Below are 21,678 nucleotides of genomic sequence, written 5' to 3'. Positions count from 1 at the left end.
ATTATTTAATAATACTGATGATATACTTTAAAATGATTATGGCCATTGTTGCCCACACATGCAATCCCAGCACTTTGGGACACCGAGGTGGGAGGATCACTTGAGTTTAAGGTCAGCCTAGGCAACCAGCAACACCTCATCTCTACCAAAAAAAAAAAATTAAGACCAATGACAGTGGCTCACGCCTATAATCCCAACACTTTGGGAGGCTGAGACAGGAGGATGGCTTGAGCCCAGGAGTTTGAGACCTGGGCAACACAGTGAGACCCTGTCTCAATTTTTAATGATCAATAATTTTTTTTTTTTTTTTGAGACAGAGTCTCGCTCTGTCACCAGGCTGGAGTGCAGTGGCACAATCTCGGCTTGTTGCATCCTCCACTTCCTGTGTTCAAGCGATTCTCCTGCCTCAGCCTCCCAAGTAGCTGTGACTACAGGCACACGCCACCACGCCCGGCTAATTTTTGTATTTTTAGTAAAGACGGGGTTTCACCATGTTGGCCAGGATGGTCCCGATCTCTTGACCTCGTGATCTGCTCACCTCAGCCTCCCAAAGTGCTGGGATTACAAGCATGAGCCACCATGCCCAGCCAATAATCAATAAATTCTTAAAAAATTAAAATGTTTGGCCAGGCGCGGCGGCTCATGCCTGTAATCCCAGCACTTTGGGAAGCCAAGGCGGGCGGATTATGAGGTCAGGAGATCGAGATCATCCTGGCTAACATGGTGAAACCCTGTCTCTACTAAAAAATACAAAAAAATTAGCCAGACATGGTGGTGGATGCCTATAGTCCCAGCTACTCAAGAGGCTGAGGCAGGAGAATGGCGTGAACCCAGGAGGCGGAGCTTGCAATGAGCCAAGATCACGCCACTGCACTCCAGCCCGGGAGACAGAGCAAGACTCCATCTCAAAAAAAAAAAAAAAGAAAAAAAAATTAAAAATTTTAATGGTTAAAATGGTAAATTTTATGCTATGTTTATTTTTCCAAAATTAAAAAAAATTAATTCCCTTTTTTACTTAAAACTATTACTTGCAACTGAAAAAAAGGGTCTGTTGAACATGAAATCCAACACTCAAATATAGTATTAGACCTTGATATTAGAACTGGCCATGCCGGGCATAGTAGCTCATACCTGTAATCCCAGTACTTTATGAGGTCAAGGTAGGAGGACTGTTTGGGCCCAGGAGTTTGAGACCAGTTTAGGGAACATGGTGAGACCCCAACTACAAAAAGTCAAAAAATTAGCCAGGCATAGTGGTACATGCCTGTGGTCCAAGCTACTAAGGAGGCTGAGGTGGGAGGATTGCTTGAGCCCAGAAGGTCGGGGCTGCAGTGAGCCAAGTTCAAGTTCAGGCCACTGCACTCCAGCCTGGGTGAAAAAGTGCGACTCTGTCAAAAAAAAAAAAAACTGGCCAAGTATGAAGTATGGGATTAGGGGATGGTAAGAATTTCACTGCACAGGCTAGAAAGCAATTCCCATTGTACTAGAGTAAACCAGCATCAATTTGATCTGATGTAGTCTGGGATTCAAACTATATTCTCACCTTTAGAGAATTTGACAGAAAAATGTCAGAATATTAAACTGCTTTGGCTACTTATACCTTTCTCAGTGTAGAGTCTTGACAGAAACAAGCCTGGGTATAAATCAAGTCAGTGGCTCACGCCTGTAATCCCAGCACTTTGGGAGGCCAAAGCGGGCAGATGACCTGATGTCAGGAGTTCAAGATCAGCCTGGCCAACATGGTGAAACCCTGTTTCTCCCAAAAATACAAAAAATTAGCCAGGCAACTTCCACCTCCTGGGTTCAAGCAATTCTCCTTGGGAAATTGGCTGTTATGTCTCTTTTCTGATTTCTCCTAAGGTCAGATAACAACTTAGTTTCAGTTTGGTAACATGGAACTTTTCTTTCTTTTTTTTTTTTTGAGAAAGGATGTCTCTCTGTCGCCCAGGCTGGAATGCAGTGGCGCGATCTTGGTTCATTGTAACCTCCAACTCCTGGGTTCAAGTGATTCTCCTGCTCAGCCTCCCGAACAGCTGGGATTACAGGTACACGCCACCACTCCAGCTAATTTTTTTTTTTGAGATGGAGTCTTGCTCTGTTGCCCAGGCTGAAGTGCAGTGGTGCCATCTCAGCCCACTACAACCTCCGCCTCCTGGGTTCAAATGATTCTCCTGCCTCAGCCTCCTGAGTAGCTGGGACTACAGGTGAGCACCTGGCCAAGGAGGCCTGTTTCAATATTCAACCTGCATGATAATAAATTTCCCTCTGTTTGGCCGGGCATGGTAGCTCACGCCTGTAATCCCAGCACTTTGGGAGGCCAAGGCGGGCGGATCACAAGGTCAGGAGATGGAGACCATCCTGGCTAACATGGTGAAACCCCATCTCTACTAAAATACAAAAAAAATTAGTCGGGTGTGGTGGCAGGCGCCTGTAGTCCCAGCTACTTGGGAGGCTGAGGCAAGAGAATGGCGTGAACCCAGGAGGTGAAGCCTGCAGTGAGCTGAGATCGCGCCACTGCACTCCAGCCTGGGCAACAGAGCGAGACTCCATCTCAAAAATAAATAAATATATCAATAAAATAAAGTTCCCTCTGTCTTAATCTTTCGAACAAAAGATAACCTGAAGTAACCTGATGTTAACCAATCAGTTATTTCTCTATTGTTTTGTTTCTTTGTTGACAGCTAGTAAGGGAAATAACTTTGAAATGACCAATCCACTTTTTCTTCTGTTTCTCCCTTTTTTTTTTTTTTTTTTTTTTTTTGAGATGGAGTTGCCCCCAAGCTGGAGTGCAATGGCATGATCTCGGCTCACTGAAAACTCCGCCTCCTGGGTTCAAGCGATTCTCCTGCCTCAGCCTCCAGGGTAGCTGGGATTATAGGCGTACAACCACGCCTGGCTAATTTTTTGTATTTTTAGTAGAAACGGGGTTTCACCATGTTAGCCAGGCTAGTCTCGAATTCCTGACCTCAGGTGATCTGCCAGCCTTGGCCTCCCAAAGTGCTGGGATTACAGGCGTGAGCCACCGTGCCTGGCCTGTGTTTCTCCTTTCTTCAGACCTTCTCCATCTACAAAATCAACCCCTTCTGCTTAGCTCATTGGAACACATTTTATTTTATGAAATGAAGTATTCCAGATTGCAAATAAAATAAAGATCTTTAAACTAAATTGTAATTTTGTCTTTTGACTGTATAATTTACTGCCTTAAAATATGCACAGATTCGCACAGGCAGGCACACACAGGTATAAATATATACACAGACACACACACACATCTAGGGCCAGAGAAAATAAAAAGTATATTCATTAAAAAACCAGGGCCACAATATCACACAATACCAGTATACTATAGAAAGGAGAGACCAGCTGGGCACGGTGGATCACGCCTGTAATCTTAGCACTTTGGAAGGCTGAGGCAGGTGGATCACGAGGTCAGGAGTTCAAGACTAGCCTGGCCAACATAGTGAAACCACATCTCTACTAAAAATACAAAAGTTAGCTGGGCATGGTGGTGCACACCTGTAGTCCCAGCTACTTGGGAGGCTAAGGCAGGGAGAATCGCTTGAACCCAGGAGGCAGAGGTTGCAGTGAGCAGAGATCACACCACTGCACTCCAGCCTGGTGACAGAGCAAGACTCCATCTCAAAAAAAAAAAGAAAGAAAGAAAGAAAAGAGAGACCAAAAGACATGTGACTGTGCTAAAGTATTTAAAAGAAAGATGTACAAATCTAAGATAAGTAAGTCAATTGAACTATGGATACTAAGTTAAGGAAGATTACTTTAAGTTCAATAGGACACATAATTTTTAAGTAGTATGCATCTACGTTTCCAAATGCATTTTTACTTCAATAAAGCAAAGTCTTTAAGAAACATTGCCCCAACAATTCTCACTTGCCATTAAAAAACAAATAAGCAAAGAGAAAAACTTGCCTGGGTAAGAATTATTTTGATAACGCTTTTAACATTTTAATTATGTGATCTTAAAATTGTTTTAACTTTTACTGCTGATCTGAACCATGCTTTCCAAAATCCGTTTTCAACATTTTGCATATGTTGTATAACAAGATTTTGGGACTAATATTTTTCAGACTAACATCACTTTTTCTTTGTTATTAAATCAAGAAAGTCTTCTAACACATTTTAACATCCACAAAGCAAAAATATGTTTCCAGGATGGAAAGAAAGTCTGAAATCAAGAACAAAAATGAGCCAGACGCAGTGGCTCATGCCTGTAATCCCAGCACTTTGGGAGGCCAAGTTGGGAGGATTACTTGAGCTCAGGAGTTTAAGACCAGCCTGGGCAACATAGTAAGGCCCCTTTTCTGCAAAAAATTTAACAATTAGCCAGATGGCTGGGCGCGGTGGCTCACGCCTGTAATCCCAGCACTTTGGGAGGCCAAGGTGGGTGGATCACCTGAGGTCAGTTTAAAACCAGCCTGGCCAACATGGCAAAACCCTGTTTCTACTGAAAATACAAAAATTAGCTGGGTGCAGTGGCAGGCACCTGCAATCCTAGCTACTCGGGAGGCTGAGGCAGAAGAATTGCTTGAACCCAGGAGGCAGAGGTTGCAGTGAGCTGAAATTGTGCCACTGCACTCCAGCCTGGGCAACAGAGCAATATTCTGCCTCAAAAAAAAAAAAAAAATTAGCCAGATATGGTGGCACACACCTGTAGTCCCAGCTACTCGGGAGGCTGAAGTGGGAGGAATGCTTGAGCTCAGAAGGTCAAAGTTACAGTGAGCCATTATCATGCTACATGCCTGGGTGACAGAGCGAGACCCTGTCTCTCAGAAAAAAAAAAAAAGAAAAGAAAAGAAAGAAAGAAAACTTAAACAATAAGCTTTCAAAGAGAAATATGGCAGGAAGAGTCTATAAAAAACACTTGGGTGGGGCTTTACTGCTTCTACTTCTAATTTCAGTCACTGTAATGTTCCAAAATGAAAAAAATATTTCAAAAAATATTTGTCATGGATATCATAAACAATCACCCTTAAAAACTAATGTTTTACTCTCCATAAAGAGGGCCCAACAAATTGTTATTATTTGAAAGAATAAGCTAATAGAGAGTCCAAAATTCAAATGAAACCAATCTGTAAAAGTGACACTCAGACTTTCTCATTGTGGATGGTGGCTCTAAAAAAAAAAAAGCTTCATATTTGAAAAGTCTTTGAGGAAAAGGCAACTCACAGAATAGGAGAAAATATTCTCAAATCATATATCTAATAAGGAATTAATACCCAGGATATTTAGAAAACTCCTAAAACTAAATAAACAAACAAAAACAAACAATTAAAAAATGGGCAATGGACATGAAGAGCCATTTCTCCAAAGAAGCTAAATGAATAGCCAATAAGCACATAAAAAGATGCTAAACGTTACTAATCATTAGAAAAATCCAAATCAGAACCACAGCCCAGTCCCATTAGGATGGCTACTATCAAAAAAAAAAGAGAGAGGAAACTAACAAGTGTTGGAAAGGGTGTGGAGAAGTTGGGACCCTTGTACATTGTTGATGGGAATGAAAAATGGTACATTCACTGAGGAAAACCATGGTGGTTCCTCAAAACATTAAAAACAGCATTACTATACAAGCCAGCAATTCTCAAAAGTAGAGTCTCAAAGAGATAGGAGGCTGGGTGCAGTGGCTCACACCTGTAATCCCAGCACTTTGGGAGGCTGAGGCGGGTGAATCACCTGAGGTCAGGAGATCGAGACCAGCCTGGCCAACATGGTGAAATCTCATCTCTACTAAAAATACAAAAATTAGCTGGGCGTGATGGTGAGCACCTATAATCCCAGCTACTCAGGGGGCTGAGACAGGAGAATCACCTGAACCCAGGAGGCGCAGGTTGCAGTAAGCCAAGATCATTCCACTGCACTCCAGCCTGGGCGACAGAGTGAGACTCCGTTTTCGGGTTTTTTTTTGTTGGTTTTTTTTTTTTGAGATGGAGTCTTGCTCTGTCGCCCAGGCTGGAGTGCAGTGGCACAATCTCGGCTCACTGCAACCTCCACCTCCTGGGTTCAAGCGATTCTCCTGCCTCAGCTTCCTGAGCAGCTAGGGCTGCAGGAGTGTGCCACTATGCCCGGCTAATTTTGTATCTTTAGGAGAGACGAGGTTTCACCAGGTTGGCTGGGCTGGTCTTGAACTCCTGGCCTCATGTGATCCTCCCACCTCAGCCTCCCAAAGTGCTGGGACTGCAAGCATGAGCCAAAGTGCTCAGCCCATCCATCCTTTTATAAATGATTTTTTTTATTTACTTACTTAACTGTATTTATTTATTTATTTTTAGACAGGGTTGCACTCCATCACCCAGGCTGGAGTGCAGTGGCACGATCTCGGCTCACTGCAGCCTAGACCTCCCAGGCTCAAGCAATCCTCCCACCTCAGCCTCCCAAGTAGCTGAAACTACAGGCACACACCACCAAGCCTAGTTAATTTTTTAAGTTTTTGTAGAGACAAGGTCGTGCTATGTTGCCCAGGCTGGTCTTGAACTCTTAAGATCAAGCGATCCTCCTGCCTCAACCTCCCAAAGTGCTAGGATTACTGGTGTGAGCCACTATGCCCTGCCTCATTCAGCCTTTTAAAGGAAGGAAATTCTGACCTATGCTACAATGTAGATGAACGTTGAGGACATTATGCTAAGTGAAATATGCCAGTTACAAAAAGGCAAATACTGTATGATTCCACTCATATGAGGTACTTGGACTAGCATAAAATTCTGTTCAGAAAAAAACAATTTTCAACCCAAGAAAGTTCAACACTAATGATTATTTTGCAGTTATAAATCCCATACAACTGACCAAACTTGAATAACTCCTTTTTTAAGAAAACCATTTTTCTGCCTAAGAAAATTTTAACTCACTTTAACTTCATCAGAGTTTAACACACGCTGTGTTATAGTTACTTTAAGGCTCATTACACAATATTAGTTCTAAAGTTTCTGTACTGCGGTTATGCTACCTTTTATTTTGAAAACTGAAAAATTACTATAAGAGAAAGTAATCTGACTAAAGTAAAGGCTCTCTTTTTGGAATCAGGTACTCCAAACAAACAATTAATTCACATGTCCCAAAAAAGTTAAAACCATACCATTTAAATCTGCATTTTCAAATCTGACCCAGACTATTTTCTCCTTTTCTTCTGTTAGAGGTGTTCCACTGTAAGCCTGCATAGTAAACAGAAACATTTGAATAAACATATTTTACAGCTTTAATATTACTGATGTTCAAAACAAAGAGTGACTTAAAGCCAACACTATACCTCTCCAACTTCACCAACCCTACATCTTGGTAACTAGAATATTTTAGAACATTACTACCCCCAAAGAGTGGTATCCATGAGTCTGATAACCTTGGTCAAAAGAGTTTTTAACTTATTAAAAGAACTGCAAGCTAGGCACCTGTAATCTCAGCACTTTGGGGGGCCAAGGCAGGCGGACCACTTGAGGCCAGGAGTTCAAGACCAGCCTGGCCAACATGGCGAAACTGTCTCTACTAAAAACACAAAAATTAGCTGGGTGAGGTGTGGTGCATGCCTGTAATTCCAGCTACTGGGGAGGCTGAGACACAAGAATCACTTAAACCTGGAAGGCAGAGATTGCAATGAACAGAGATCGCGCCACTGCACTCCAGCCTAGACGACTGAGCAAGACTCTGTCCCCCACAAAAAAAAAGAACTGCAGAAACCTAAAATACAATGATCACAATCTATTATGCAGCATTACTATAATTCAAAGGCAAACAAAAAACTAACCAGCCCCTATACTGGTCAACAAGGCTTAGAAAACAAACAGAACTACTACCTTTAAGTGCTAGGTGTTTGTGGCAATTATACTGTACCTATACTTTTTAAGAGTATTACTGTACTTTTTTAGTCTCTTATCAAGCTTCTAGACCCAACCTATCAGCAGCTGCTTCCTGGAAGCCTGCAAGGGTCAAAAGATAAGCATTAATGGCATGAAGTATCAACAGTATTCAACGGTATTCAAAAGGAGGCATCTCTCCATAAAGCATGTTTTTTCTTTTTTTTTTTTTGAGACAGAGTCTCACTCTATCACCCAGGCTGGAGTGCAGTGGCACGATTTTGGCTCACTGTACCCTCCACCTCCCAGGTTCAAGTGATTCTCCTGCCTCAGCCTCCCAAGTAGCTGGAACTACAGGCGTGTGCCACCATGCCCAGCTAATTTTTTGTATTTTTAGTGGAGATGGGGTTTCACCATGTTGGCCAGGCTGGTCTTGAACTCCTGACCTCAGGTGATCCGCCCTGCCTCGGCCTCCCAAAGTGCTGGGATTACACAGGTGAGCCACCATGCCCTGCCTAACATACCGTTTTTAAAAAACACCAGCTTGGGCAACATGGAGAAACCTCGTCTCTATAAAAAAAAAAATCTGGGCATGGTGGCATGCACTTGTAGTCCCAGCTACCGGGGAGGCTGGGATGGGAGGATCACCTGAATCTGGGAAATTGAGGCTGCAGTGAGCCATGATAGTGCCACTACACTCCAGCCTGGGTGAGAGTAAGACCCTGTCTCAAAAAAAAAAATTTTCTCCCCTAATATTATCTAATCTAATCAAATCTAACATTTGCATTTCTCAAAACTACAAAAGTAACACTGGTGCATTACTGTTAAAACCCAGACATTATTTGGATTTCATAAGCTTTCTCACTAATGCCCTTTCTCTGCTCCAGGATGCAAACCAGGATGCCACACTGCATTTAGGACAACTTTCTTTTTTCCTGTATCAGGCTTTCCTTTCCTTTAATGTGGTGAAGCAATAACATTTTCAAATTCTTCTTCAGCTTAGCAGACTTATTCCTTTGTGACATTTGATTTCTGAGTGATATGCAGAACAAAAGAAGGTCAAAGAAGGTCTTTCAGTGTATTGGGATTCTTGAACCTCTTGTTGCGTTCCCTGTGAGGGGGAAATATGTCATACAAAATGAGGCTTATATGCTTTTACTATGTCTTCAAGTTTTCCTCTCTCTTTAGTGGACATGGTGTTTTTTAATTCAGAATTTTTGAGAAAATTCTGGGAAGACGACTGAAGCACCTGAGCTCTGCTTCATGTGTTCCTTACTACAGCTTTGCACAAAGGTGAATCACATCATTTCTTGCCTCTTATGATCTCCTTTTCCCACACTTATTTTATTCTCAGTAAGACACAGACTCACCCATTTCCCTTCTACCTTTCACCTGATGTCTTTTAAAAAAAAAAAAAAGTTGTTTTTGGGTTTTTGTTTTTGTTTTTCTTGAGACAGGGTCTGGTTCTGTCACCTTGGCTAGAGTGCAGTGGTATGATCTCAACTCACTGCAACCTCCACCTCCTGGGCTCAAGCGATCCTCCCATGTCAGCCTCCCAAATAGCTGGGACTACAGTTGTGCACCACCACACCCAGCTAATTTTTGTATTTTCTGTAGAGATGGGGTTTCACCATGTTGCTCAGGCTGGTCTGGTACTCCTGGGCACAAGCAATCTCCCCGCCTAGGCCTCCCAAGTGCTGGGATTACAGGTGTGAGCCACCACACCCGGCATCACCTGATGTCTTTATAGAGGTCAATGTACTGCCACACATTTTTTTCCTTTTCCCCCAGCAATGATTAAAAGCCCTTCTTCAAACAAGAGCAACTCATTTAGCCCTCTTATTTAGGGTCAAAACTTTCACTTCACTACTGAAAAGATTTATTTACTTCTTCTTTTATATTTCAACACTGGTTTCTAACACACATACACACACTCATAAGTACAAAGTTATTTTTGAATTTTATATAACATAGCTATAATCATTGTAGGTGTCATTCTGTGTATGTTGTCTTATTTGCTCACTGTAGAGAAAATAATTTCCATAGTGTACTATTTTGTCATAATTTTTATTTAGAGCAAATTATTCTATAGGGACCATGATATATCATCATTTGCTTGAGTATTAATTGACATTTAAGCTGATTACAAGTTTTTACACTGAAAATGTAAAAATTTCATATATACTGAAAAGTTCTAAGCTTTAACTTTTTCTTTGTTGAATTATTTTTTAAAATAAATTTTCGGCCAGGTGCAGTGGCTCACGCCTGTAATCCCAGCACTTTGGGAGGCCAAGGCAGGAGGATCACCTGAGGTCAGGAATTCGAGACCGGCCTGGCTAACATGGTGAAACCCTGTTTCTACTAAAAATATAAAAATTGGCCGGGCGTGGTGGCACATGCCTGTAATCCCAGCTACTCAGGAGGCTGAGGCAGGAGAATCACTTGAAACTGGTAGGCAGAGGTTGCAGTGAGCCGAGATCATGCCATTGCACTCCAGCCTGGGCGACAAGGGTGAAACTCCGTCTCAAAAAAAAAATAATAATAATAATTAAATAAATAAATTTTCATAAGTGAAATTATTAGATCAAGACACAGCCAAGGGCAACTACCAGCCATCAATATTATCACAACTAGAATTCAATGAGTGATAACTAAAGAAGCTGCTACCAGTCCAACAACACATGTTCTCTCTTTAGGAGGATATTTACAGACCCAGAGAATACCTAGGCTCCATGAATTTGATGATTCCCAGAATAGAGCAGGAGGTAGAACACAATATTAGCAGAAAACATTATTTTTTAATGTCTGACCACAAAGTACCAAAGCAGGACTCTGAATTAAATGTGGGGAAAAAAATGTTAGAAAGCACTGTTCTCATGTCAACCAAACAGTAGAAAAAATGTCTAATATAGGCCGGGCGCGGTGGCTGACACCTGGAATCCCAGCACTGTGGGAGGCTGAGGCAGGCAGATCACAAGGTCAGGAGATCGAGACCATCCTGGCTAACACGGTGAAATCCCATCTTTACTAAAAATACAAAAATTAGACAGCTGTGGCAGCAGGCGCCTGTAGTCCCAGCTACTCGGGAGGCTGAGGCAGGAGAATGGCATGAACCCAGGAGGCGGAGCTTGCAGTGAGCCGAGATCACGCCACTGCACTCCACCCTGGGAACAGAGTGAGACTCTGTCTCAAAAAAAAAAAAAAAGTCTAATATAACAAAAAGTTACTCCTATTATTGCTTTCCTAAGCAACCTATGGTCAGTAGGTTCTAAAATGACGACGTCTTACCATTACAATTAGAAATTGTAATGTCTCTGGCTCATCTGATTATTTCGACTAGGATTGTATGCCAAAAATCTACATCTCTACCCTGGATCTCCAGTGTCAAACTCCCTCCAGGAAAGACTACTTAGTATTTCCTTTGCTTTATTTTATGCTTTATATACATGAGACCCTTTAAGCCTCAAAACAAACCCATGATAAATAAGATGATTAACCCGAGTTTACACATAAGGATACTGATGTTTAGAAAGGTTCAGTAACTTGTTTAGAACTAGTAAGATGCAGAGCTGAAATATAAAGTCAAATCTAATATCAAAGTCTACGTTCTTTTTTTTTTTTTTTTTTTTTTTTGAGATGGAGTTTCACTCTTGTTGCCCAGGCTGGAGTGCAATGATGCGATCTCAGCTCACTGCAACCTCCGCCTCCCGGGTTCAAGCGATTCTCCTGCCTCAGCCTTCCTGAGTAGCTGCGATTACAGGCATGCGCCACCACACCAGGCTAATTTTTGTATTTTTAGTAGAGACGGGGTTTCTCCATGTTGGTCAGGCTCGTCTCGAACTCCTGACCTCAGGTGATCCGCCCACCTCAGCCTCCCAAAAGTGCTGGGATTACAGGCGTGAGCCACTGCACCCGGCCCAAAGTCTATGTTCTTAATCACTAAGCTACTCTAAGCCTAATGTGCAAAATATGAAGTTATAACTTCTCTGCCAAATAAAGCAAACACCTACTAGGATCCTATTGTCCCCATTACATCCTCACTAAATTTATCATTGTTGGATTTTATTCCACTCTATTCCTCAATTCAAATGGCATCTCATTCATTAAGCCTTCTTTGATGTCCTCCAACTGAATTTAATTTTCCTTCTACTATATTACCATAACACACTGTTTCTTTTCTCCTTTTTTTCCCACTCAGCTTTTCAGGTTGAAGGCACTGTGTTTGCTAGGATCCTCTCATAAAGCTGGGACACTGGATCTATGAATGTCCTTTTTGAACACTCCAGTTACAGATACCCATGGTAGTCAAGGAAGACTACAACCATAAGGAGAAAGTATGGAAACCTTTCCCTTCAGGAGTCCCACTAGAACAGTGCTTCCCAAAGGTACCACTTCATAAGAATCACCTGAGATTCTTACTCTCGCTACAAGTTACCAGTTACCATCCCAAATCAATTGTGTTAAGACTCTGAGAGAGGAAATTATTACTTTTAATAAGTATGCCAAGTGATAATTATGTTGTTTGGAAATAGTATACTAGATAATCCCAGTAAGGCTATTCTCATTCTTTATTCTCATATTTATATAAAAGGAACAGTAAAATACTTAATCTCTTATCAGAGTAACAGGATACCTTAGCTGGCATAAAAATGCTGCTCAATATAAAAGAGATGTAGATTTGTGTTCAGGTACAATACTTAGCTCATATCTAGTTAAGGAGTGCAGAGTGTATATTGCTTTTCTCCCTGCTGACAGGCAACACTTAAATAGGACAAGAAAATAGAAACCTACGAGAGTCCCAGGTCTCAAATCTCTACTAACAATTCACCTTGATTCTTCTTAGGAAGGCAAAGTCCTAAGGAATAATATTTATGCCACTGTCATCACAACACTGCGGCACATCTAAACAATAATATAGTCCCACCCTACCAATGCTCAGGAGGCTAAAACATCAAAAACCTTTCTGAAGTTGCTGGTACTAGTGTCAAGTTTAGGAAACCAAACATTTCAGAGCTCTCCTGACCAAACGGAAAGCTGAAAGCACATATAGACACTTACCTGTGGCACAACATCCTGCAGAAAAGTCACAACACTTTCCATGTAGGACTGCTCTCTGGAAAAGGGTGAAATGGACAACACTGGTCAGGAAAGCTTAATATAGAACATGAAAAAAGCTCTATTTACAAGCCTTAATAAAGTCACTTGTTTTTTGTTATTGTTGTTTTTTGGGTTTTTTTTGTTTTGTTTTGTTTTGTTTGAGACAAGGTTTCACTCTGTCACCCAGGCTGGAGTGCAGTGGTGCGATCTCGGCTCACTGCTGCCTCGACCTCCAGGGCTCAAGCAATCTTCCCACCTCAGGCTCCCAAGTAGCTGGGACTACAGACATGCGCCACCATGCCCAGCTAATTTTTGTATTTTTTGTAGAGATGGTGTTTCACCATGTTGCCCAGGCTGGTCTCAAACTTCTGAGCTCAAGTGCTACAGACATCGCCATGCCAGTATTTTGTATTTTTTGTAGAGATGGTGTTTCACCATGTTGCCCAGGCTGGTCTCAAACTTCTGAGCTCAAGCGATCCTCCCGCCTCAGTCTTCCAAAGTGCTGGGATTACAGGCATCACTCATAATATTCAAAAAAGGCAAAAAAAAAAAAAAAAAAAGGCTAACTCTTATCACCTGATATTTCTGCTAAACTACTTTCTCGTTTCATGGGTCTTTATACATGTTATTAAATGTAAATGGGCTTTTAACATTTTTAAACATCATCTCTTTTTAAAAGTCATGCTCTCCTAATTTGATAGAGACAGCTTCTAAGTCATATTTGGAGGAGTGATGACAGAGACCTAAGGTAGGACCTTCCTCTTGAGTCAGAGCAGAAGAATGCCCTAATTAGAGCAAGTAAAACTATTGCTGATGACTCACTATCTAGTGACCTTCTCCTTAAATTGGTTACAAACCTAGTCCCTTACCTGTATATAGCAGGTAAGTCTACATTTTCTGGTAGATACAGGCATTAGAAGCTATCAAGCCTTTACAGAACTTTTGGTATAGAAAAGACATGGAAACAAATTAAAATGCCTAAAAATGAGGGAAAGCTGGATGCAGTAGCATGTGCCTGTAGTCCCAGCTATTTAGGAAGCTGAGGTGGAAGGATCACTTGAACCCAGAAGTTGGCAGCCAGGCTAGGCAACATAGCAAGACCCCATCTCTAAAAAACAAACAAACAAAAAAAGGGAAGGGGAAAAAACAACATTGTTAATTAAGTAAGGACACTAAATTAATGTATTTTAAATACAAAGTACATAAATTTCAGCAAGTGGAAAAAAACAATTTCTTCAAAACACTATTTTAGGCCAGGCCTGGTAGCTCACACCTGTAATCCCAGCACTTTGGCAGGCCAAGGTTAAGTGGATAACTTGAGGTCAGGAGTTCAAGACCAGCCTGGCCAACATGGTGAAACCCTGTCTCTACTAAATATACAAAAATTAGCTGGACCTGGTGGTGCACCCTGTAACTCCAGGTGCTTGGGAGGCTGAAGCAGGAGAATCACTTGAACCCAGGAGGTGGGGATTGCAGTGAGTCAAGATCACGCCACTGCACTCCAACTTGGGTAAAAAAGCAAGACTCTGTTTCAAAAAAACAACAACGAAAAAATCAAAATACGCCGGGCGCGGTGGCTCACGCTTGTAATCCCAGCACTTTGGGAGGCCGAGGCGGGCGGATCAGGAGGTCAGGAGATCGAGACCACGTTGAAACCCCGTCTCTACTAAAAATACAAAAAATTAGCCGGGCGTGGTGGCGGGCGCCTGTAGTCACAGCTACTTGGAGAGGCTGAGGCAGGAGAATGGCGTGAACCTGGAAGGTGGAGGTTGCAGTGAGCCGAGATCGCGCCACTGCACTCCAGCCTGGGTGACAGAGTGACACTCCGTCTCAAAAAAAAAAAAAAAGAAAAAATCAAAATACTAATTCAAATCCATTTCGAGAGATGTGAAAAATCACACTTGAAAATAATATGATTTATCGTAAATCCTATTTAAAAAGCATTATGCCCTAGAGACCTACAAAAATCGATTAGGCCTAAAAAAGAAAATTATTAGGCTACCTCTCCAACCTCATTTTTTGCCACTCTCCTTATTCTGATTCAGCCATATGCAACTTCAATTCCTAGCACACACCAAATTCTTCTTTGAATCAAGACCTTTACACCACCTTTCTTTCTATCTGGATTCCTTCCCATCCCCTTCCCTTCCTTTTAGTTCTCCAGGTTAAGTGCTGCCTCCTTTCAGAGAGCTTCCAGGACAGCCTTACATGTATTCTCCTTTGTCACTCTCCATTGTAGTACACTGTGCACAATCACAGCCTGTCATTATTTTACTTATTTACTTGTTTGCTTCAGCCTAGCCAATCTGACGAAGCACCATCTCTACCAAAAATACAAAAATTAGGCTGGGCGTGGTGGCTCAAACCTGTAATCCCAGCACTTTGGGAGGCTGAGGCAGGTGGATCACCTGAGGTTGGGAGTTTGAGACCAACCTGGGCAACATGGGGAAACGCTGCCTCTACTAAAAAATACAAAATTAGCCAGACATGGTGGCGCATGCCTGTAATCCCAGCTAATCGGGAGGCTGAAGCAGGAGAATCACTTGAACCCGGGAGGCAGAGGTTGCAGTGAACGGAGATCGTGCCATTGCACTCCAGCCTGGGCAAAAAGAGTGAAACTCCATCTCAAAAAAAATATCTATATATACAAAAATTAGCCAGGCATGGTGATCCACATTTGTAATCCCAGTTACTTGGGAGGTTGAGGCAAGAGAATCATTTGAACCCAGAAGGCAGAGGTTGCAGTGAGCCAAGATCATGCCACTGCACTCCAGCCTGGGCAATGGAGCGAGACTGCATCTCCAAAAAAGAAAAAAATAATAATATATATACATATAAAATATATTTATTTATTTTATTTTTTTGGGAACGAAGTCTTGCTCTTGTCCCCCAGGCTGGAGTGCAATGGCGCGATCTCAGCTCACTGCAACCTCCGCCTCCCAGGTTCAAGCGATTCTCCTGCCTCAGCCTCCCAAGTAGCTGGCATTATAGGCTCCTGCCACCACGCCCAGCCAAGTTTTGTATTTTTAGTAGAGATGGGTTTTCTCCACGTTGGTCAGGCTGGTCTCGAACTCCCAACCTCAGGTGATCCGCCCACCTCAGCTTCCCAAAATGCTGGAATTACAGGCGTAAGCCACTGCGCCCAGCCATATATATTTTTTAAGACACAGTCTCACTCTGTCACCCAGGCTAGAGTGTAATGGCACAATCACAGCTTACCACAGCTTCAAGCTCCTGGGCCGAGGTGATCCTCCCATCTCAGCCTCCCGAGTAGCTAAGGCTCCAGGCGCCTGCCACAATGCCTGGCTAATTTTTGTATTTTTTTAAGGCATGAGGGTCTCGGGATGTTGTTCAGGCTGGTGTCAAACTCCTGGTTTCAAGCAATCCTCCCGTGTCAGCCTTCAAGTATACATATCTTTGGCCAGGCACGGTGGCTCACACATGTAATTCTAGCACTTTGGGAGGCCAAGACAGGCAGATCACCTGAGGTCAGGAGTTCAAGACCAGCCTGGCCAACATTGCAAAACCCCGTCTTTGCTAAAAATACAAAAATTGGCCAGGCCTGGTGGCGCTCGCCTGTAATCTCAGCTACTTGGGAGGCCGAAGCAGGAGAATCGCTTGAATCTGGGAGGGAGAGGAGGGGGTGGAGGCTGCAGCGAGCCAAGATGGTGCCACTGCACTCCAACCTGGGCAACAGAGTGAGACTCCATCTAAAAAAAAAAAAGTATACATATCTTCAAACCATATTAGATTATAAACTCCTAGTAAGTATAGACATTCTTTGTCAAAGAATGCCAAAAACAGAGAAATATACTATGACACTTACTTTGAAACTTTCTGACAGAGACCTAGACTAAGAGATTCCTTTTATAGATAACACATGGATACACAGACGGGAACACCACACACTGGTGCCTATCAGAGTTGGGTGGGAGCGGGGAGAGGATCAGGAAAAATAACTAATGGGGACTATGCTTAATACCTGGGTGATGAAATAATCTGCACAACAAACCCCTGTGACATGAGTTTCCCTATATAACGAACCTGCACATGTACCCTTGAACTTAAAAGTTAAAAGAGATACATTTTACATCACTGTCTGGTAAATACATAAATACACATGAACATATCTATATGCATGTCATGAAACAATACAAACTCTCAGCTATATTTTCTATTATATTCTATTTCATTTTCTTTTTTTTTCTTTTTTTTTTTTTTTTTGAGACAGAGTCTCACTCTGTTGCCCAGGCTGGGGTGCAGTGGCGTGATCTCGGCTCACTGCAAGTTTCACCTCCAGGGTTCATGCCATTCTCCTGACTCAGCCTCCCGAGTAGCTGGGACTACAGGCGCCACCATACCCGGCTAATTTTTTGTATTTTTAGTAGAGACGGGGTTTCACTGTTTTAGCCAGGATGGTCTCAATCTCCTGATCTCGTGATCTGCCTGCCTGGGTCTCCCAAAGTACTCGGATTACAGGCATGAGCCACCACGCCCGGCCTCTATTTCATTTTCTACTACAACTCCTGACCCACTAAACTGATTTAACAATCCACTAATTTGTTAAACTTGGAGTTTGAAAACACTGCTCTTCAGGATTTAGCATAGTGCTCTTCGTGTACTCTGTAAATGTGCTGAACACATCAACTTAACTCTCCAATTCTTCATTTGGTCTTGGCAATTATTATTATTCACCCCATAAAGCCAACAGTTAAAAGATTTTTACAAAAGTAACCATTGTTCATAAAGAAAACCTAAATGTTAGTATTCTGAGTAATCTTTTCTTCAGCTATTGGGTTTATCTGAAATGTGCTTACGTGACAGCCTGGGGGCGAACCACAACTCCACCAGTACAACGACTGGGTCTTCTTGGGGAATCTGTAGCCATAGCTTCATTCATAAAACCTGTTTCCAGAACAACAACAACAAAAAAAAACAGAAAAACATGGATCGTTGTTGGGGGTAGGGAGGAAGCTTTATGATTACTCACTAGAGATCCCTTGTCAAAAATGCCTCAAATGTAGGAAACTTTCCCAGAAATTCCTGTTACACCAGAAAGGGAAAAAAGGAGGAAGTAGGGTTTTAATTTTTTTCAAATTATAATGAGGGGTTTGGGGGGTTATTATTATTTTTGAGATAGAGTCTTGCTCTGTCGCCCAGGCTGGAGTTCAGTGGCACGATCTCTGCTCATGGCAATCTCCGCCTCCCAGGCTCAAGCAATTCTCCTGCCTCAGCCTCCCGACTAGCTGGGATTACAGGTGAGTGCCACCATGCCGAGCTAAATTTTATATTTTTTTGTAGAGACGGGGTTTCACCATGTTGCCAAGGCTGGTCTCGAACTCCTGAGCTCAAGCGATCCATCCGCCTTAGCCTCCCAAAGTGCTGGGATTATAGGCTTGAGCCACCGCGCCCATCCTGTTTTGGTTTTTAATAGGACCAGGTCTCAGAACCACAAAACAATGTAAGGAAGACTCTTGCTGTACCCCTTGGTCTGTTGTTAACATAAATTACAAGGGTGAGAGAACCAGATCATGGGATGGGAATTTACTGAAATTTTATGTTGAGATAGTGAAAACACACATGGTACAATATTTCAAGACCAAACGGAACAAGTGACGTGATACCACTCTACCTTCCAATTAAACCTCTTGGGAATCTATGAGTAAATCACAATTTAAATCACATTCGTAACCCCCTGCTACTGTAACAAATAAGTCAAGTAATTATTTGACTGTAGTAAGTAGTCAAATAAGTAACATAAACTTATACGTTGTTACAGCCCTTTACCCCTTCCCGTCACATCAGTAAATCCTGATCCTAGAATGTTTCATGACCCTCTGAATCACTGAGATTTTAAGAGCATGGAGTCGGCTTGGTTAAGGTTCAAAGAGGACTGACAGCAATATCAAAGATCCCTCACAGGGTTCAGGGAAGCCCACAGCCTGGAACTCATCTTGAAGGCACCGAAAACCATCATTTTTAAGTAGGAAGCATTCACACCTGATGTGAAAACTCCAAACCTGTGCGCCCCACCTCCTACAACCAAAACACCCTCTGCCCCAACGAGCAGAGCCACCACCTCCTCAGAGGATACCTGCACCTCCAGCCCCTCAGCCCTCTCATTCTCAACCCATTCTTGCTTTCTCGAACCACAGTCTCCCAAGCCCTGCCCTTTAAGGGCCCTGTCTCCTGGGGACGACCCTCGCCAGCCACTCAGGCCCCAGTCTCCTGAAAGACACTCGTACGGCGCTGCCCTCTTAACCTCCAACACGGAGCCACCGCTGCCCCCGGCCGCCCTCCGGCCCCTTGCACTGCTCCCCTCCCCCTCCAGTATCGACACCTCTCTCCTGTCGAATTCCTGCCAGCCCGACCCGGTCCCCTCACGCCGCCAGTCCCTCGTCCTCCCCAAGCCTCCCCAAAGCCAAAGCCCTGCCAGCCCTCTCACCGGCCGCCCCGCCGGTTAACGCTAGTCTCCAGCTCTAGGCTCACTGTTTGGAGTCTCCCCGCGTGATTGACGGCAGCCACTTCCTACCACGCCTCAGCGGAACCACCCCCTCTAGCCAATCCCAGAAGCAAACCGGCTACGGCCGGGCACCGCCCTTGGAGGTCAGCTTCGCCAACCAGCAAGTAGGAAAGAGGCGAACCCGCCTCCTGAATGTGTCCAATCCGCTGGGGCTAGAGGGAAAACACAACAGCATGTAAGTTCGGGTGAAGCCAACGTGTCAGGTTCGGTTGCGAACGCAGGCAGCTGGGGAATAATTACGAACATGTACATTTTTTTGGAAGACAGAACCTTCGTGGCTTTGAAAAGAAAAGCAACGTGATCCAGACTCCTGTCCCGCTCACGTGAGCGTTTCAGGTTGGAGCCGGAGGACAGGGAGACTGGTCTGTTTACATCGAATTCTCGCGACAGCTGGTTCGAAGCTCGGAGCACGTGGACATGGCAGCTGCCAATCACTTTTAGCTGGCCACTCACCCGTCCCACACCCGCCTTCTGCCCAGCCCTTGGCAATGTGTTTACCTTCCGGGAGCCTAGGCTGGCTCGCGCCGGCGATCAGCCGAGGAAGGGTTGATCTGAAGGGGCACTGCCGGTAATCTCAACAATTTGAGCTAGGTTTGTAGACCAGGCCTGACCCCTTCCTTGCCTCAGTTTCCATCTCCCTTGTTGTTGAGGATCGAGATCTCGCCATTGTCATTTCATCAGTTACATTTATTAATATAAGTAGAATAATACTGACTGACTTCTTGAACACTCAGCACAGGCCTTCCTATACTTCATATACAGTACTTTAATGTATTATCAAATTTAATGCCAACGACAGGTCCGTGAGGGTATAGCTTATTAACAGGCATGGTGGGCTGGGCGTGGTGGCTCACGCCTGTAATCCCAACATTTTGGGAAGCCTAGGCGGGAAGATCGCTTGAGGCCAGGAGTTCTAGAACAGCCTGGACAACATGAAGAAACTCCGTCTCTACTAAAAATAGCCAGGTGTGGTGGCCGATGCCTGTAATCCTAGCTACTCGGGAGGCTGAGGCAGAAGAATTTCTTGAACCCAGGAGGCGGAGATTGCAGTGAGCCTAGATCACGCCATTGCCCTCCAGCACTTTAGCCTGGGTGACAGAGAGTCCCTCTCAAGATGATAGATAGATGATAGATGATAGATAGATAGATAGATAGATGATAGATAGATAAATTTTTTTTTTTTTTTTTGAGACGGAGCCTTGCTCTGTCACCCAGACTGGAGTGCAGTGGCGCGATCTCGGCTCACTACAAGCTCCGCCTCCCGGGTTCACGCCATTCTCCTGCCTCAGCCTCTCCGAGTAGCTGGGACTACAGGCGCCCGCCACCACGCCCGGCTAATTTTTTTTGTATTTTTAGTAGAGACAGGGTTTCACCGTGGTCTCGATCTCCTGTCCTCGTGATCCGCCCGCCTCGGCCTCCCAAAGTGCTGGGATTACAAGCGTGAGCCACCGCACCCGGCTGATAAAATTTTAAAAAATTAAAAAAAAAAAAAAAAAAAAAAAAAAAAAAAAAACGAAAGAAAAGGCCGGGCATGGTGGCTCACACCTGTAATCCCAGCACTTTGGGAGGCTGAGAGGGGCGGATCACTTGAGGTCAGGAGGTCAAGACCAGCCTTGCCAACATTATGAAACTCTGTCTCTGTTAAAAATACAAAAATTAGCGGGTTTTGATGGTACACGCCTGTAATCCCAACTACTCAGGAGGCTGAGGCAGGAGAATCGCTTGAATCCGAGACGTGGAGGTTGCAGTGAGCCAAGATCGTGCAACTGCACTCCAGCCTCTGGGCAACAGAGCAAAACTCTCACTCAAAAAAAAAAAAAAAAAAAAAAAAAAAAGAAGAATATATTTGGAAATATTGAAATAACTTGATAATGTGGAATTGTAACATTGAAAAGGAGGCCTAGCATGACTAACTCCATTTTGCTCCTAAACTCCCCACTCCCACCCATCGGTGATAGCTGCTTTTGCTTATCTCTACACATAGACTAAGCTAACCAAGGGAGGAATTTACAGTTTAACTTTAAAGCAAGGATGATAATAGTCCTTTCCCAAAACTAACCCCCAAGGAGATAAGGAGGGTGTACACACAAGTAACAATGTTGAGAGTTTGAGAAAGTGTTGTGACCTGAGCAGTAACAGAGAGGCTTCAGGCCTCGAGGAACCCTTGCTGGCGCCCAGATGTCTACGGTCATCAGTCACCCCTTGATTCAAACCCTCTCTTCTTCCCCCTGCCCTTAACACAAAAAGAGCCTGAAATGT

The 21,678-nt window shown here is 43.5% G+C and overlaps 1 protein-coding gene across 4 annotated transcripts in view; it reads right to left on the bottom strand.

Moving 5' to 3' along the window:
- Positions 1–19,445, bottom strand: part of BCAS3 (BCAS3 microtubule associated cell migration factor) — a 714,356-nt gene extending 694,911 nt beyond the window's left edge. For all 4 annotated transcript variants that reach the window (XM_030828111.1, XM_030828114.1, XM_030828113.1 and 1 more), the window contains exons 1-4: positions 19,342–19,445; positions 17,714–17,801; positions 12,858–12,912; positions 7,088–7,163 (exon numbers count right to left, since the gene is read on the bottom strand). In XM_030828111.1, the coding sequence (XP_030683971.1) occupies positions 7,088–7,163; positions 12,858–12,912; positions 17,714–17,796 (214 nt within the window). In that variant the 5' untranslated portion in view covers positions 17,797–17,801; positions 19,342–19,445. The remainder of the gene's footprint in view (positions 1–7,087; positions 7,164–12,857; positions 12,913–17,713; positions 17,802–19,341) is intronic.
- Between the last annotated feature and the right edge of the window lie 2,233 nt (positions 19,446–21,678).

The sequence above is a fragment of the Nomascus leucogenys genome, chromosome 14 (genome assembly GCF_006542625.1).
Source record: "Nomascus leucogenys isolate Asia chromosome 14, Asia_NLE_v1, whole genome shotgun sequence".
NCBI classification, from domain to species: Eukaryota; Metazoa; Chordata; class Mammalia; order Primates; family Hylobatidae; genus Nomascus; species Nomascus leucogenys.
Note: the sequence above shows the minus strand (reverse complement) of the source record. Positions and strands in the feature narration are given on the sequence as shown.